The 18,112-nt window shown below is 32.8% G+C and overlaps 1 protein-coding gene across 2 annotated transcripts in view; it reads left to right on the forward strand.

The window, feature by feature from the left end:
* Ap3s1 (adaptor related protein complex 3 subunit sigma 1) overlaps positions 1-18,112 on the forward strand; it is an 82,263-nt gene that overhangs the window by 25,406 nt on the left and 38,745 nt on the right. For both annotated transcript variants that reach the window (XM_071612200.1, XM_027941131.2), the window contains exons 2-3: positions 1,391-1,482; positions 4,865-4,976. In XM_071612200.1, the coding sequence (XP_071468301.1) occupies positions 1,391-1,482; positions 4,865-4,976 (204 nt within the window). The remainder of the gene's footprint in view (positions 1-1,390; positions 1,483-4,864; positions 4,977-18,112) is intronic.

An 18,112-nucleotide genomic window follows, 5' to 3' on the forward strand; every position in this document is an offset into this window, starting at 1 on the left:
GGTCTATACCCAAAGGATTTAAAAACAGCATATTGCCCGGACACAGCCACATCAATCTTTATAGAAGAACAATTCACAATAGCTAAACTGTGGAACCAACCTAGATGTCCTTCAGTAGGTGAATGGATTAAAAAAAAAAACGTCGTATATATACACAATGGAATATTATTCAGTAATGAAAAAGAATAAAATCATGGCATTTCCAGGTAAATAGATGGCGCTGGAGAAGATAATGCTAAGTGAAGTTAACCAATCCCAGGAAAACAAATGCCAAATGTTTTATCTGATATAAGGAGACTGATTCTTTGTTGGGTAGGAAGGGGGAGCATGGGAGGAATAGATGAACTCTAGATAAGGCAGTGGGGTGGGAGGAGAAGGGAGGAGGCAGGGGGTTAGAAATGATGGTGGAATGTGATGAACATCATTATCATGTATGAAGACACAAATTGGTGTGAATATACTTTATGTATATTCACCAGAGATATGAAAAATTGTGCTCTATATGTGTAATAAGAATTGTAATGCATTCCACTGTCAATATATTAAAAAAAATCAATAAAAAAGAATTTGTTAGATATATGTAATTACCGATATTTAAGTGTTTGTGACTTTCAAAACCAGGGGTTTCATATGGTGTAGAATAGTATCGAGGAGCAAAAATAAATGCTTGTAAATAAACTTCCTAAGTGATTGTACTCATTACTTTAACATATGTGGGATGAGAGTTTGCCTCCACATCTTTCTCAACATTGGATATTGTCATATTTTTATGCTCTTTTTGTACATAGTGTTACACTTTTTTTTTATGATGCATGTTGAGGTAATTTTGCTTAGTTCTCGCAGTGTTGGGAAGCTGATTTTTTTTTTAAACTGGAATGTGAATTACTTGGTTGAGTTTAATAAATATTTAATTAACCAATTCTTGGTTTTAGCTTATGGTTATATAAAGATAAGTAAAGTGGATGAACTCTTACCTCAGTCTATCTCCAAACTTGTGCATTATTTTTTCATTCAAATATAGATTGGCTACATGAATTAATTCTAACATCTCTGTTTACTTCTTCATTTTACTCATTTGTAAAACAGTGGGCTTTGGCTAGTTGATATCTATTTTGCTTTGGCTAGTATTTCTAATTTATTTGTTATTCTTGTTAGTTTTTGAAATTTAGAAATAAGCTACTTTTACTATACTGGTAGTTTTTTGTTTTTCTTTTTTCATCAAAAAAAGTTGGGTTTTGCTTCTGTAAAGTATAACTCAAGTCATTTTTCCAAGGACTTCTCTTAGATGGAATTCTCACTCCAATATTGCTGTATTTTATTTTTAAAAATTCTAAAGATTTTGTTAAACCTATAAACTCAATCCTAATGTATATGACTTATTCTTTCTCAGAGTGAAGATACACAACAGCAAATCATCCGGGAGACTTTCCATTTGGTATCTAAGAGAGATGAAAATGTTTGTAATTTCCTAGAAGGAGGATTGTAAGTAAAGCATTTATAGTGTTTCTAATTTTTTAACTATGTAATTGAATATATACTATTTAATAAAATGGGAAAAGATTCCTCATTTTTATCATTTGGTTTAGATAATTGATTACTACCTATATTAGTTATAAGTCTAATTTAAAGAATCTTTTAAGTTGTAAAAAATTTTGTAAGGACATTTTACATAAATTTTATTTTTATGGTAAAAATTGAAACATTATAGGGAAGTATAAAATGTTAATTGAGCCTCCCTCTCCCAATCTTAGTCCTTCCCAGTTTTATATATATCCTAGAAAATTCATTTTGCATTTACCAAAAAATTATACTTTTATACCAGCAAACATGCTTATTGGCATGTTGCTTATTATTGCTTAATATTTTTAAAAACTTTTAATATAAACAAATCTAGAGCAGCCTCATATATTTTAATGGCTATAGAGTATTTCTTAGGGTGAACATTAATAAACATTTGGAGTGAGTCAGGTACAGTTGCTTGGAGGAATGTTGGAACCTGAGGCGGGAGAATCCAAGTTTCAGGGTAGCTTGGACAACTTAGCAAGATCCTGTCTTAAAATAAAAATAATAGGGATAGAGTGGAACACAGTGGTACAGTGCTTTCCTAGCATGCACAAACCCTGGGTTCAGTTCCCGATACCCCCCCAAAAAAATTTAGTTTTATCCTTTATTCTCATATTATAAAAAAGACTAAAGTTTGTTTTTCAAATAAATCTATGTGTCTGTCTACATACCTATAGTATAAATTAGAATTCATCTGACTTCTCTATTTTTAAAGTGAATAAATAAAAATTACTTGTAATTAGCTTTTCAAGTATTATAAATTCTTTTAAATTAATAGATACTATGGAAATAGTTTGCTCATCACTGTTTTTATAAATATTTCTCCTCCTGTTTATGTAATTAATATACTTAATAATACATTTCTTCCCAGTGGCTCAGGAAGCTGAGACAGGAGGATCGCAAGTTCAAAGCCAGCCCTTAGTGAGGATCTTGCTAGGTTGTCCAAGCTACCCTGAAACTTGGATCTTCCTGCCTCAGGTTCCAATGTTCCTCCAAACCACTATACCTGACTTACTCCTAATTTTTATTAATGTTCACCCTAAGAAGTACTCTATAGCCATTAACATATATATATAAGGTTGCTGTAAATCGCAAGTTCAAAGCCGGCCCTCCACTAATTTGCTTAGGGCAACTTAGTGAGGCCCTAAGCAATTTAGGGAGACCCTATCTTAGAATAAAAAATATAAAGCACTGGGGATATGGCATAATGTTTAAGTATCCCTGGGTTTAAGCCTTGGTATCAAAAAACAAAACAACAAAAACATTTCTTGGTTGAGAATTCAAACTAAATGGTGGCTTAGTCTCAGTATGAATAATCACAGATTGATTAGGCAAAACCTAGACTTTTATCTTAGTATATATGATTCATACTGTGAAAAAGTAGTTGGGGTAATGGAATTCATTCTTATCTGACCAAAAGTTACTTTTATCATGTAGAAAGTTTGCCTGCATTTCTTAAAAGTTTATATCATGCCACACCTAAATATATAATGCGTACTTACAATTTGTTAAGTTTTACTGCTAACTTGAAATTTCTGATTTAATGATGGAGATAAAATGTACCTGCTTCCATATTTAAATTTTATTTGTAGTTATTCTCATAAACTTTTGTAGGATTTTGTAGTTTTTGCTATTATTATAATTTGCTCTCATCTCAGCCTCTTAATTTCTCATCTCATAGGAGTAGAAAGCAGATACTATAACCGAGACAAAACTGTACACATCTAGCTTAGTCCTAGTTTCATGACTGACAAGCTAATTTCCTCAATCAGCTTGCTCATATTCTTGGACTTCAGTTTATCTCCTAAAATGAGGCAACTTGGACTACAAATATTTCTAAAATTTTGTGTTTTATTTGCATTCACAGAGCATTCCTATCAGTATTGTACTATAAAGATGAAATTATGGTTTTAAAAGCAAAATATGTACTTACTATATTATTAATTTTGGTTTCTTTTAATAAGATTCATGGCCATTTAGCAACTATGAGTCTTCAGAAACTTGGACCTCTTTCAAAGCAAAGCAAAAGAAAAATTTTAGAAAATCACTACACTACTTATTCTAAAAGAAATGAAGCCTGCTGTTTGTGTTCTTTTTGTTCCTTTCAGGGAACAGTTGTGGCTATAATCATAAATATAATCTCAGAATTTTTAAAGTAGACTTCTAAGTATCTTGTCTAGCATAGAAGGAATTCTTAACTATTTTCAGAGGTCATTTCACCTTTGCTATTAGAGGACACAGGAAACATGTACTTAGGGAAGTCATTTCTACAAAACTCATAAGTTTAATGTTACTAAACACATGCTGTTTTCCTGTATTCTATTTGAATTTTCAGTTAGCTTTGATTACATTTTGCCTTGATTTTTTTTTTAATTTGTTAGTGTTAAGAGGTTTTTGAGGAGGTGAGTTTTTTATTGTAAACTTAACTATGATATAACTAAACTATATTTAGAAAAATATCTTGACTGATTCCTGAGTTATTATTTTAAAATGCTGAAATTCTAGTCAATATCATGAAAGTATTTGATGAAAAAATTTATGTATTAGCTCAGTTTTCTGACTTTTGTATTTCAAAACAATGTATTTTTGGAGAAGATCTTGGTTGTAAATCTAAAACTTAAGAAATGTCATTCTTTTTTTTTTTTTCCTAGTTGATAATCAGTCTTAAGCTGTGTAATTTACTGTGACCTATGGAGTTAAATCTAGTAAGCACTTAAAAATGTCCTGTGATCTAATTTCTACCTCCTTCTTTTACCTCACTGTTCACTAATCCTTTCTTGCCCACTGGCCTTCTTTTCTCTTCTCAGAAATATACATTCTTTGTTTTTGATGAAGTGGCCTTTTTGTTAGTTGTTACCTTAGCTTGAATGCTCATCCCTAAGTTTTTTCATGGCTGGCTGCTAGTCAGTAGATTTCAGCGTAAATGTCACTCTTTCTTAATCTTTAGTCTGAAGTAGTAAACCCTTCAATATGGCATTGTCCTATTTTGATTTTGTATGTACGGTCATCTACCATCTGGTAATCTTATTTGTTTGTTGATCTTTATGCACTTTCGGTGCCTAGCACCTAGTAATCAGTGAATAGTTCACTGAATGTATGAACTAAAATTAAACACTGGCTTCTTTCACTTGACATTTCTGAGGAAAATAGTCATCTTAATTTACTTAGTTTCTGAAATAAGTTCATTTGAATGTTTCATTTTATAAGAGGTTTTAAACATATTGTTACTTTGTTTGAGCTAATGCAAATGATTTGAATTTTGTTCCCCTTAACATTTCAATTGTTTTGTTTTGTCATTTAGATTAATTGGAGGATCTGACAACAAACTGATTTATAGACATTATGCGACCCTATATTTTGTCTTCTGTGTGGATTCTTCAGAAAGTGAACTCGGCATTTTAGATCTAATTCAAGTAAGTTAACAACTGCTTCTTAATGTTTTAAGTAACAGTTTGATGTTTTTTGAAACTTTTATGTATAAAATTTTCTAAGAACTGAAGTGTAACTCATTGGTAGAATGCTTGCCTAGCATGCTGAGACCCTGGATTAAATTCATAGCACTGAAAAGATTTTTTTTTTCCCCTGGAATGATGTTTTGTACGATTAGAAAAAAAAAGTGTTTCATAAGCTTTTGGGTGGATGAAAGAATAGAGACTATAGAAATAAGCAGACTAATTTAATCTGATTAAAACTAATCTCAACTGATTTCATTATGCTTTTTTCCTGTTCATGTGAATTACCACGAGGAGCCAAAAACTCATGGATCTCTCACCACATGTATCCAAATCTGACTCTAAAACCTACTTCCCGTCTCCTGAAAAATCTTTTCTAACGTCCCTACAACTTTTATTGTTAATCTCTATTTATATTACTTCACTTTTTTTCTAAGTTAAGTCTTCCTTTTCTTAAGAAACTACCTTCAACCCTCTCAATAGTAGCTGTTTTCTCTTGCTTTTTTTTATATCACTGAGCCTGGAGGTATGCTCTTTGCTTTTTCCAGAACATTCTCTCTTCTAAAATATCTCCAGATTTTATCGTATATTATCCCTTTTCTGCATTTGGTTGCAGTTATCTCTTTCTATCTCCCATTTCTTGGAGATTCTGTTAACAAACTGTCAAAGGTCTGAGATTTTACTTTGTTTGCAAGCTGACAAGTTAACCTTCATAGTTTCATGGATGTTGGCATAAGATAGGAAACTTCTGGGCCAGAGATAAAAGACTTTATTACTAATGGCAAAAGCATGATGTAAAAAAAAAAGATCAGTTAAAATAACAACATTTGCTTTCACTGGTTCCTCAGTTTGAGGAGTGCCGTGAAGAGGGCCAGGAGAGACGTGTATACAGTATATTGAATTACATACAAGAAACCGCAAGCTTAGGGATCTGGAATTTTGATAAGGAGCACAGAACATGTCTGCCTTTGTTTGGCAGGAAAATATTGTCTCTTTCTTCGTGTTTTTCTCTGGAGGAGGATGCTCTCAGTTTTCTAAAGGTGTTTGTTATATAGCATGCTGTAAAAGATAATCCAGAACAAAGATAGCGTGTTTCCACTCACAGTATCTGCAGAAACATGAAATACACAGAGAATTGTTTCCTAACAGATTTTATTTTCTGTTCACTGAAAATGAACTCCAAGACTGTTTATAATTCTTGGTGATTTCAATGTTTCTGTGTATAATTTTTCCCATAGTGGGCCTATCAGGTCCCTTCATTTTAAAAATTGAATTAGAAAAATTTTTTACTCTGTGATCCTGCCATCCTACCTTTCCTTCCTCAGATTAAATTCCAGTCTGTCATTATAATCTTAGCTCTGTACTCTTTGCTCCTTTCCTGCATTCATAACATGTGAAAATATCTAGAGGAAAAGAAACAACCATACTTCCTGGTTTCACTTTTTTCCTTTATTTTTTTATTCTAATTTGTTATATATGACAGCAGAATGCATTACAATTCTTATTACACATATAGTGCATGATTTTTTATATCTCTGGTTATACACAAAATAGAGTCACATCTTTCATGTCTTCATACATGTATTTAGGGTAATGATGTCCATCTCATTCCACCATCTTTCCTACCCTCATGCCCCCCCACCCCTCCCTCCCCTTTGCTCTGTCTAGAGTTTGTCTATTCCTCCCATGCTCCCCGCCAACCCCATTATGAATCAGCATCCTTATCTCAGAGAAAACATTCAGCATTTGTTTTTTTGGGATTGGCTAACTTCACTTAGTATTATATTCTCCAACTCCATCCATTTACCTGCAAATGCCATGATTTTATTCTCTGTTAATGCTGAATAATATTCCATTGTGTATGTGTGTGTGTGTGTATATATATATATCACATTTTCTTTATCCATTAATCTACTGAAGGGCATCTAAGTTGGTTCCACAATTTAGCTATAGTGAATTGTGCTGCTTTGTTTGGCAGGAAAATATTATCTCTTTCTGTAAAGATTGATGTGACTATGTCCTGGTAATATGCTGTTTTTAAGTCCTTTGGGTATAGACTGAGCAGTGGGATAGCTGGGTCAAATGGTGGTTCCATTCCCAGTTTTCCAAGGAATCGCTATACTGCTTTCCATATTGGCTACACCAATTTGCAAACCCACCAGCAATGTATGAGTGTGCCTTTTCCCCCACATCCTCGCCAATACTTATTGTTGTTTGTATTCTTAATAGCTGCCGTTTTGACTGGAGTGAGATGAAATCTTGGAGTAGTTTTGATTTGCATTTCTCTAATTGCTAGAGATGTTGAACATTTTTTCATATATTTGTTGATTGTATATCATCTTCTGAGAAGTGTCTGTTCAGTTCGTTGGCCCATTTATTGATTGGGTTATTTGGTTTTTTGGTGTTAAGATTTTTGAGTTCTTTATATACCCTAGAGATTAATGCTCTATCTGATGTACATGTGGTAAAAATTCTCTCCCAAAATGTAGGCTCTCTATTCACCTCACTGATTGTTTGTTTTGCTGAGAAGAAGCTTTTTAATTTGAATCCATCCCATTTATTGATTCTTGATTTTAATTCTTGTGCTACAGGAGTCTTATTAAGGAAGTTGGGGCCTAATCCAACATGATGAAAATTTGGGCCTACTTTTTCTTCTGTTAAATTCAGTGTCTCTGAACTAATTCCTAGGTCCTTGATCCACTTTGAGTTTTGTGCATGGTGAGAGATAGGGATATAATTTCATTTTGTTGCACACCTGGTCTCACTTTTAATTCATGATCCCTAATCTCGTGAGTCCTTAATGCTACACAGTAATCAGATTTTATTTACTCTCATACTTCTAGATGACTTCTGATGTATCCCGCTTTCTGCTCAAACCTGCAGCACTGTTTCCACCTTGCTGCTTAGATCAAAAATAAAATTGACTCAATCAGAAGAGAATTTCTGCAAGCTTCCACTATCTACCTAGCTATCTATATCCATGTCTATGTATTTTTCTTTGTCTTCTGTGAGAAAGGAATTCACCATGCTCCCTGCTAAGGCCAATTCATGCACTCATATAGTAGTTTTTACCTTGTCATCATTCTAGCAATCCTCCTTTTTTTCTTTTATATCTTTATTTTTTCCTGTCTTTTAAATCATTCCTACCAACCTACAAGATGTTCTTTCATTAAAAAAAAAAAAAAGAATCTTTCCCCTAGTTCACTCTCCAGCCATTGCCTCATTTTGTTCCCTCCCTTGAGAATAAAACACTTTTTAAAAAGGATATACTATCTCAGATTTTTCTTCTCTTGTTCTCTCTTAAGCCCTCCAGTCAGACATCTAACCTTACTGTTGCTGAATCCAAGTGTTCTCATCTTTATTTGATGAAATACTTGCTTTACTTGGTTTCTAGGACAACCTGCTTACCTAATCTAAACTTTGATAATGTTTAGACCTAGGGTTCCATCCTTGAATGTCTTCACTTTTTTGGCTCTATTCATTTGCTAGGTGATTTTACCCAAATGCTATGTATTGATGACATCAACATTTAAGTCTTCAGCCTAGACCTTTCTTCTACTACCTATTGGGCAGCTCCTTTGAGTATCTTATAAAGACCTCAAACTTAACATATTCCAAACTGTAGTAGTCCATCAAAAATCTGTACCTCCTGCACTTTTCCCTTATCATTTAATAGTAACTTCACTCTTCCAGTTGAACCAGCCAAATCTTGGCTTTTCCTTGACTTTGATTTTCTGATCCCTCCCACATCTGTTTCTTCCACAAATCCTATTGGATACACAGGATCTGACTGATTACTTCCTTCTGCACTGCCACCACCTTGGTCCAAGCCATCATAATTCTTGCCTGGATTATACTAGTAGTTTTCTGATTGGTCTCCCTGCTTTCACTGTTTTGTCTGTTTTCTCTTTGGTCTTTTCTCTGTGCAACAACCAGAGTGACATTATTAAAATGCACGCCTTATGCTCTTTCATCCAAAATTCTTCCATGACTTCATTTTTCACTCAGAGTAAAAGCCAGATTCCTTAACCATGCTGCCATGAATGATCTGACTCCTGTCCCCTGTTACTTATCTTACTTCATCATCTAATTCCTTCATCATCCAAAATTTCTTTCCACTTTGCTTAGTCTCCTTGCTGTTTCTCACATATACTAGACATGCCCCTATCTCAGAGCCTTTTGTACTTGCTGATCTTTGCACCTAGAATGTTTTTGTATTTGATACTCCCATTGCTAGCTCCATCATTCTTTCTGATTTTGACCCAGATATAACCTTCTCAATATGGTATTCTCTGGCCATTCTTCCTAAAAGTTCTACATTTCCTAACCCTTTGCCTGTTTTTATTATTCTTTTCCTTAGCCCTATCACCAATATAGTATATAGTTGACCTACTTTGTTGTTTTTGTTATCATTTACCCTTATTAGAATATAAGCTCTGTGATGGCTAGGATTTTCATTTATTTTGTTTACCTATTTATTCCCAGTGTATAGAGTGGCTTCATACATATAGTGGGTACTCAAACAATTATTGCTGAAAGAGTAAGTGAGCTAGTGAATGAGTGAGTACAGTTAAAGCCTCATATTTAGCATTCTATGTAAAATATCAAAGGTTAAAGGAGTTAGCTAGAACTTAAAATATAATAGTTACTAAATGGTGCAGAAGTTACTAAATAAATATAATAGTTACGAACACCATTTAAAAAAATCTGAGCTAAGTTGTTATGTTTAATTTATGAAAACCAGTAAGTTCTGTATACACTTAGGATTTTTGTATTTCCTCTTTATAATACCTTCTATTAAAAAGTTAAAAATTAACTTCCAAAATATGTAGTTGCTAGAAATAATTGTACTGAATTAAGATTATTATGAAGGAACACACAGAATTTATGTTTTCTTTCTGAATAGTACAAAAATGTAAAGGTGTGATGGTAATTGTAAGTTGGAGAAAACTGCATGTCAAAAGGAAGTTTTCTTTGTCAAATAAGTTTTACATTTTTGAAATCAGGTAAGGAGACATGGTTTGATCTCTAATGTTATAGAATAAATGAGAAATTAACCCATGCAGAAGCAGAAAACATAATAAATTCTGAGAAACCAAGCTTAGAAATATCAGAAGTAGTTAAAGCTTTAGATATTAAAAATTGTCAATAAAGCAAAGAAGAAAAAGTAGTTAAATGATAATTGGACCTATTAATATTACCAGATTACTCTCAAATCTTTAATTCCAGGTTTTGAGGAAGGGATAGGTATCAGAGTTACGTGAAACAAAATAATTGTGGGAAATATTCCAAGGGTATGGTTTTTTTTTTTTTAATTCGGAGGTGATGGGGTGAGAAAATTACACTTTTAAGATAACTGTGTGTGTGTGCATGCGCACAAATATAATGAGGTAGAATATACATTTTTCTTAATATGTAAAGCTGTAAGAAAATTCAAAAAAATTTTTGAACTTGTATTAAATAAGCCCCAAGATCCTTGAACGTATGTTCATTTTATTCCACTACTTAAAAAATACTGTTTTGTTTTGGTTTCCTAGAATTTTCTTTTCTTTTTTAAAATATTTATTTTTTAGTTGGTCACAATATCTTTATTTATTTATTTTTATGTGGTGCTGAGGATCAAACTCAGGGCCTCACACGTGCTTAGGTGAGTGCACTACTGCTGAGCCACGCCCCAGCCCCCTTTTTTTCTTTTTTTATAAACAAATGGAATCCACATTTGGGTTACATATGGATTAGTTTAATGTTGATCAGGACTATGTACTGCCATTGCCTTCTAACTTCATTCATTATTACATTTCTTTATTTATTTCATATATGGAATAGTTAATTGATTATATACATTTTATTTTAAGGTATCTTTGTATTTCTACAGAACAAGATTTTTTAATACGGAATTCTGCTTTTTATAACTCAGTTGTCTCTGACTGATATACATGGTAGATAAACACTACATTACACATATTGTCTTTTACTTATCTGAGCTAACCACTAGAATTGTTAAGAGGTAAAAGAGGAGAAAGTATTTCATTTCAAATTCAGTCTGTTCTGTTGAAGAGAAATATTGTAGTTAAGAACAGTTAAAATACATGTGAATTTTCCTAGAAGTAAATAAAAACAAATTTTTTTTGTCTTGTGTCCTGAGAGTAAGTAATTACCTCTGATTATTTTTTTGATGCTGTGTCTCAACTTAATTATTAAGACAGAATAGTTGGTATATCTTAGAGGGAAATCAGGAGGGGAATTGTCAAAGAACAAATATCCTACATATTTCCTACGTGTATCTGAAGTACATTCTGTGATGTGGAAAGTGGAAACTATCTTTTGTGTTTTACAGAATTTTTTAGCCATTAATGTTCAAACATTGACAATATCTTTTTTCTTTGTTTTTGGGTTGGGAATTGAGCTCAGCGCCTCACACATGCTAAGCATATGCTCTACCATTGAGCTACTCCCCTCACTCCAATAATTTGTTTTGATATTAAATAAGTTAAAACAGAATTTCAGGAGAATTGTGTCATTTTTCCCATTACAAAAGTCAACTAAAGCTATTTTCAAAAGACCTTGTAGAGTGTTTCTATGGGAGTCGATTGGAAATAAGTCTATAGTCTACCTTACAATTACCAAGTCTGTCACTACAAAGAACATATTGGAAGTTCTGTAGTTTTTGTCTTTCACCTTGATTACTTAAAGTGATTAAATACTTATGAGGGAGTGCTGAGCATGCATGAGTCAGTCACTCTAAAAACATTGAATGAACAAAGATGCAAGTGAAAAACTTATTATGTTTACTTCTCTTTCATCAGACAGCTTTTAGAGCTTATTTAAAACTGATTTTCTTGATTTGTTCATGTTCTGGTTTTTGAGAAAGGCAACTTTCATGTAAAAAGTAAAAGTGAAAAATTTATAAACCAAGAATTTAGATCCAAATCTCTTTGTCTTACATATTTTAAGAACAGATCAAGAAAGTATCAATGTATAACTACTAAACATGTTTATAATTATTATATTTTAGGTGTTTGAAATGATACCATTCAAATGATAATTGGAGGCAAAAATTTTTATGCAAAGAGTTAGTGTTCCTAAAGTATGCATATGTTGTCTGAGATTTTACTTTATATCTTGTATCTAGGAGAAGGCATTATAAGTAAATTCTATGTGGAATTTTTAATATCATAGAACCCAAATGAATAATCAGCTTCTGTTTGCTTTATCCTCCAGTTCTTCATAAATTGGAAAAGAAAAAGAAAACTCCTTTTTTATTCTTGATATATACCATTTTGTTGCGATATTGATTACCATGTAAGCAAATTTCAGAATTGATACCTAGCTTTTTGAGGAGTCCTTTCTGTTGTAGCATGTCTTCGTTGGAAGTGTTAAAATATTTACAGACCTAGAATAAAAGTTCATTAAATATTAATGTTAGGTTGTTTGAGTTATTTATAAGTGGTCATATTGTCTCCAATTAGTTTCTTATGCCATACTGATAATGTTGAAGCATAAAACGTTCACTGGCTCGTTCTGAATTCCTACTAGTTTTCTGTATTATGTGTAACAATTATCACAGCATCAGACTTGTTCATTTGTAGTGAAAAAATTAACAACTAAACTTTTCTTTATGTTTGGAAAGATGTTTTGACTACAGTGTTAGAATATGTTTTTAAATCAAAGCACTCTGTATAGTATTTGTTATTATTATATTACTGTTAGTCTAACTTTTGTAAAATTGTTTTATTTATGGCTGCTATGCTAATTTAGTATAATATAGACCAAGTTATTTCATCTTCATAGGCCTAAAATTGTTCAACTCTGTCTGAAGTATGCTTGTTTCAAACATGCTGCCTATAGATCTTTTAAGGTTGTTAGAAAGATCAGCAAATTAAAGCAATTTTGTATCTTGTAGTAGTTAAATCCATCCGGGTTCTGTCATATACTAGGTATATAACTTTTGGTAAGTTATTTAACCTCTTTGACCCTATCTAATTTTCCTTGCCTGCAAAGTGGAGGTAATAATATCAACCCATAAAGTAGGTGTGAGCATTAATTTAAAAAAAAGATATTGTACAGATGATTGTGACTAGATCATTGATGTATGATAGTCTGGTTTTTCAGTTAACGTTTTCATTAAAGCATATATTTTTAAGAAAGGCATTTAAACTATTTTATTACTATCCAATTAGATAAAGGATTCCTTTTATTTTCTAACTTTCTCATTTTTAGAAATTTTTGTGAAAGAAATATTTATATCTACCTTGCCATGCTGTCCTATTTGTTGTGTGATAGCATGGGATGAATTTTACATGGTAGCACATTTATATGATAAGAAATGGGCTGAATTGGGGAAACTTGTAAGCCAACAATATTTAAATGAGAAAAGATCCCTTGATTTTCCCATTATCCCATAGCGAATTAATGCTAAGGCAGGTGCTATGGACCTACTGACCATAGAGTGGTATATCTGTGGAACCACCCCCAGCCCATCATTGTCCTTTTATTATCAGAATAGGCTTGAAAGGATCATCCATAGTGGAGTGACAGATATGCTGTTTAAGCCTGGGATATCTAGGATTAGTTGCCACCTGGTTTTAAAAATTGGGAAAACCTACCCGGTCCTTGGAGATTGTGGGAAGTTGTGGCTCCTCTGTGGAGGTGAAACAAACTTCTGGTTCTATGGGAAATCGAGTTCTTGTGCAGTTCCTACTGATGGAAAAAGAGGGAGATCTGGCCCAGCAGACTTCTTTTCTAGGCACTCTAGAGTGAATTGTGAATGCCCAGGATCATTTTAGAATGATTTTGTCTACTAACCGTATTCTTGTTTCTAGAATATTTTGAATAATATTTGTTTCTCATGTATATGTGGGAAACCAGGAAAATATTTCTACAAACAATTTGGAGACTATTAAACTTGCCTAGTATTAATCTTTTCCTCTTATTTTCATGGTTGAGAAGTTCAGTTTCCAGTAATTAGAAATAAAATAATTGCTTCCAATTTTTTTATTACCACTTTTTCATGATTAATCCTGGTATAAAATTTGATGATACCTACATGTTTTGTTGCTATCTCAGCAGTCGCCTTGGGCAGCATCATGGTGTCAAGTTGGTGTCAAGGTAGAGTCAGATGATAGTATGAGCTTGAGCCTTAGGTCTACAATCTAACAATTGGGAAAATTATTTAGCTTCTTCTTTTCCTAGTTTTCTTTTTAGTAAGTGATGATATACATCCTTATCTTGACAGCACTTTGTAAAAATTAGTGCTGATGAAATATTTATATCTACCTCGCCATCTTTTTTTTTTTTTTTTTTAAGAATTAGAGCTAATGAATATAAGCAGCTGGCATAGAGCATAGAATATAATGGACACATTATTCCTGATTTCAAAGTGATAAAGGGTATATTTTGGAACTTAGATACTTACAGTCAGAATTTTGGAGCTGGGAAGCATTTAAAATTTATTTTCTCTTCCATAATATCGGTTTAGGAGAGAAAAATTAAGCCTATGATACTGTTTTCCTTTGCTTTAAGGTAAACTGGTCATTTCCTAGTGTAGAATAGTTGTTTATAAGGAAGTAATAGGAAAGTGACCTTTGAGCTTAATATAAATTTTTTTTTTCTTTTTAGCTGGGTGCAGTGGCACATATCTATAATCCCAGCAGTTCAGGAGGCTGAGGCAGGAGGATGGCAAGTTCAAGTCCAGCTTCAGCAACTCAACAAGGCCCTAAGCAACTTAGCAAGACCCTTTCTCAAAATAAAAAATAAAAAGGGCTGAAGACATGCTCAGTGGTAAAGTGCCGCTGGGTTCAATCCCTATTACCAACAAAATTCTTTTTTCTTTTTAGAATTTAAAAAAAAAAATTCCTTATTGAAATTATTCTAAACTTACAAAAGAATGGAGTATATAATACAAAGAATTCTCACATACCATATATGTTCACCCAGACTCCTCAGATTTAATATCTTCCATAAATACAGTATAATTATTAAAATTAGGAATGTGAATTGAGCTACTATAAACATTGATGTGGCTATGTTACTTACTATAATACGATGATTTTAAGTTTTTTGGGTATAGACCAAGGAGTGGGATAACTGGATCAAATGGTAGTTCCATTCCCAGCTTTCTTGCACAATAGAAATCTTGTTAAGGAAGTCAGGGTCTAATCTGATGTGATGAAGATTTGGGCCTTCCTTTTCCTCTATTAGGTGCAGGGTCTCTGGACTAATTCCTAGGTCCTTGATCCACTCTGAGTTGAGATTTGTCCATAGTAAGAGATAGGGGTTTAGTTTCATTTTACTGTATATGGATTTCCAGTTCTCCTGGCACCATTTGTTGAAGAGGCTATCTTTTCTCCAATGTATGTTTTTAACACCTTATCTAGTGTGAAATAATTGTATTTATGTGGGTTTGTCTCTGTATCATCTATTCTGTACCATTGTTCTACATGTCTATTTTTGTGCCAATACCATGCCATTTTTGTGCCAATACCATGCCGTTTTTGTTACTATAGCTTTGTAGCACAGTTTAAGGTCTGGTATTGTGATGCCTCCTGCTCCACTCTTCTTGCTAAGAATTGCTTTGGCTATTCTGGGTCTCTTATTTTTCCAAATGAATTTCATGTTTTCTTTTTCTATTTCTATAAGGAATGACATTGGGATTTTAATTGGAATCACATTGAATCAGTATAGTGTTTTAGGTAGTATGGCCATTTTGACAATATTAATTTTGCCTATCCAAGAGCATGGGAGATCTGTCCATCTTCCAAGGTCTTCTTCAATTTCTTTCTTTAGTCTTCTATAGTTTTCATTGTAGAGGGGAATCAACAAAATACTTGGGAATCAACAAAAGAGGTGAAAAACAAGTATTTAATTTAATTTTTATTTTTTTGAGGCTACTGTGAATGGTGTAGGTTTCCTAATTTGTCTTTCAGAGGATTCATCACTGATGTATAAAAATGCATTTGATTTATGGGTGTTGATTTATATTCTTCTGCTTTGCTGAATTCATTTATTAAGTTTTGTGGTAGAGTTTTTTGGATCCTTTATGTATAGAATCAGGTCATCAGCAAATAATGGTAGTTTTGAGTTCTTCTTTTCCTATTCATAACCCTTTAATTTCTTTCGTCTGTCTAGTTGCTCTGGCTAGAGTTTCAAGGACGATGTTGAATAGAAGTGGTAAAAAAGAGCATCACTGTCTTGTTCCAGTTTGTAGGGGATGCTTTTAATTTTTCTCCATTTAGAATGATGATATATTTTACAGTATTAAAGTATGTTCCTACCATCCCTAGTTTTTCTAGTGTTTTGAACATGAAAAAGTACTGTATTTTGTCAAATGCTTTCTCTGCATCAATTGATATAATCATATGATTCTTTTTTTATATATGCAGAATGCATTACAATTTTTATTACACATATAGAGCACAATTTTCATATCTCTGGTTGTATACAAAGTATATTCACACCAATTCATGTCTTCATACATTTACTTTAGATAATAATGACTATTACATTCCACCGTCATTTCTAACCCCATATCCCCTCTCCTCCCCTCCAACCCTTCTGCCCTCTCTAGAGTTCATCTGTTTCTAATGCTAAGTGAAATTAGCCAATCCCAAAATACCAAATGCCAAATGATTTTTTTGATATAAGGAGGCTGAATCATATGATTCTTATCTTCAAGTCTATTGATGTGATGAATTACATTATAACCTTGCATTCCTGGAATGAACCCACTTGATCATGATGCACTATTTTTTAAATGTTTTTGTGTGCGATTTGCCAGAATTTTGTTGAGAATTTTTGTATCAATGTTCATCAGGAATATTGGTCTAAAATTTTCTTTCCTTGATATGTCTCTGCCTGGTTTTTGGTATTAGGATGATATTAGTTTCATAGAATGAGTTTGGAAGGGTTCCCTCCTTTCTGTTTCATTGAATAATTTGAAGAATATTGGTATTCTTCTTTGTAGGTCTTGTAGAACTCAGCTGTGAATCTGTCTGGTCCTGGGCTTTTCTTGGTTGGTAGGTTTTTGATGGCGTGTTCTGTTTCCTTGCTTGAGATTGATCTGTTTAGATTGTGTATATCATCTTGACTCAAGTTTGGTTGATCATATGCCTCTAAATTTGTTGGTATCTTCGAGGTTTTTTTATTTTACTGGAGTATAAATTTTCAAAATAGTTTCTAATTGTCTTCTGTATTTCAGTAGTGTCTGTGGTGATATTTCCTTTTTCATCAAGAATTTTAGTAATTTGAGTTTTCTCTCTCTTTCTTTTCATTAGTGTTGCTAAGGGTTTGTCAGTTTTATTTTTTTTTTAAAGAATCAGCTTTTTGTCATTTTTTTGAATTGTTTCTTTTGTTTCAATTTCATTGATTTCTGCCCTGATTTTAATTATTTCCTGTCTTCTATTACTTTTGGTGCTGGTTTGCTACTCTCTTTCTAGAGCTTGTCTTGAAAGTCAGGTCATTTATTTGTGGACTTTTTCTTCTTTTAATGAATGAACTCCATGTGATGAACTTTCCTCTTAGCACTGCCTTCATAGTACCAGAGATTTTGGTAAGTTGTATCAGAGTTCTCATTTATCTCTGAGATTTTTTTTATCCCCTCCCTGATGTCTTCTGTTATCCAGGTGTCATTCAATAGTGTATTGTTTAGTCTCCAGGTGTTGGAGTACCTTCTATTTTTTACTTTATCATTGATTTATAATTTCATTCTGTATATGGTCAGATAGAATTCAGGGTAGTATCTCTGTGTTTTTTTTTTTTTTTTTTTGTATTTGCTAACACTCGCTTTGTGGCATAACATTTGGTCTATTTTGGAGAAGTATCCATGTGCTGCTGAGAAGAGAAGAAAGTGTATTTGCTCATTGATAGATGGAATATTCTATATATGTCTGTTAAGTCTAACTTATTGATTGTATTATTGAGTTTTATAGTTTCTTTGTTTAGTTTTTGTTTGAAGATCTATCCAGTGGCGATAGCGGTGTATTAAAGTCACCCAGTGTTATTGTGTTGTGGTCTGTTTGGTTCTTATAGTTGAGAAGGGTTTGTTTGATATACTTAGCTTCCTTGTTGTTTGGAGTATAGATATTTATGGTTGTTTTATA

Source organism: Marmota flaviventris, chromosome 5, assembly GCF_047511675.1.
Source record: "Marmota flaviventris isolate mMarFla1 chromosome 5, mMarFla1.hap1, whole genome shotgun sequence".
Classification (NCBI taxonomy): Eukaryota; Metazoa; Chordata; class Mammalia; order Rodentia; family Sciuridae; genus Marmota; species Marmota flaviventris.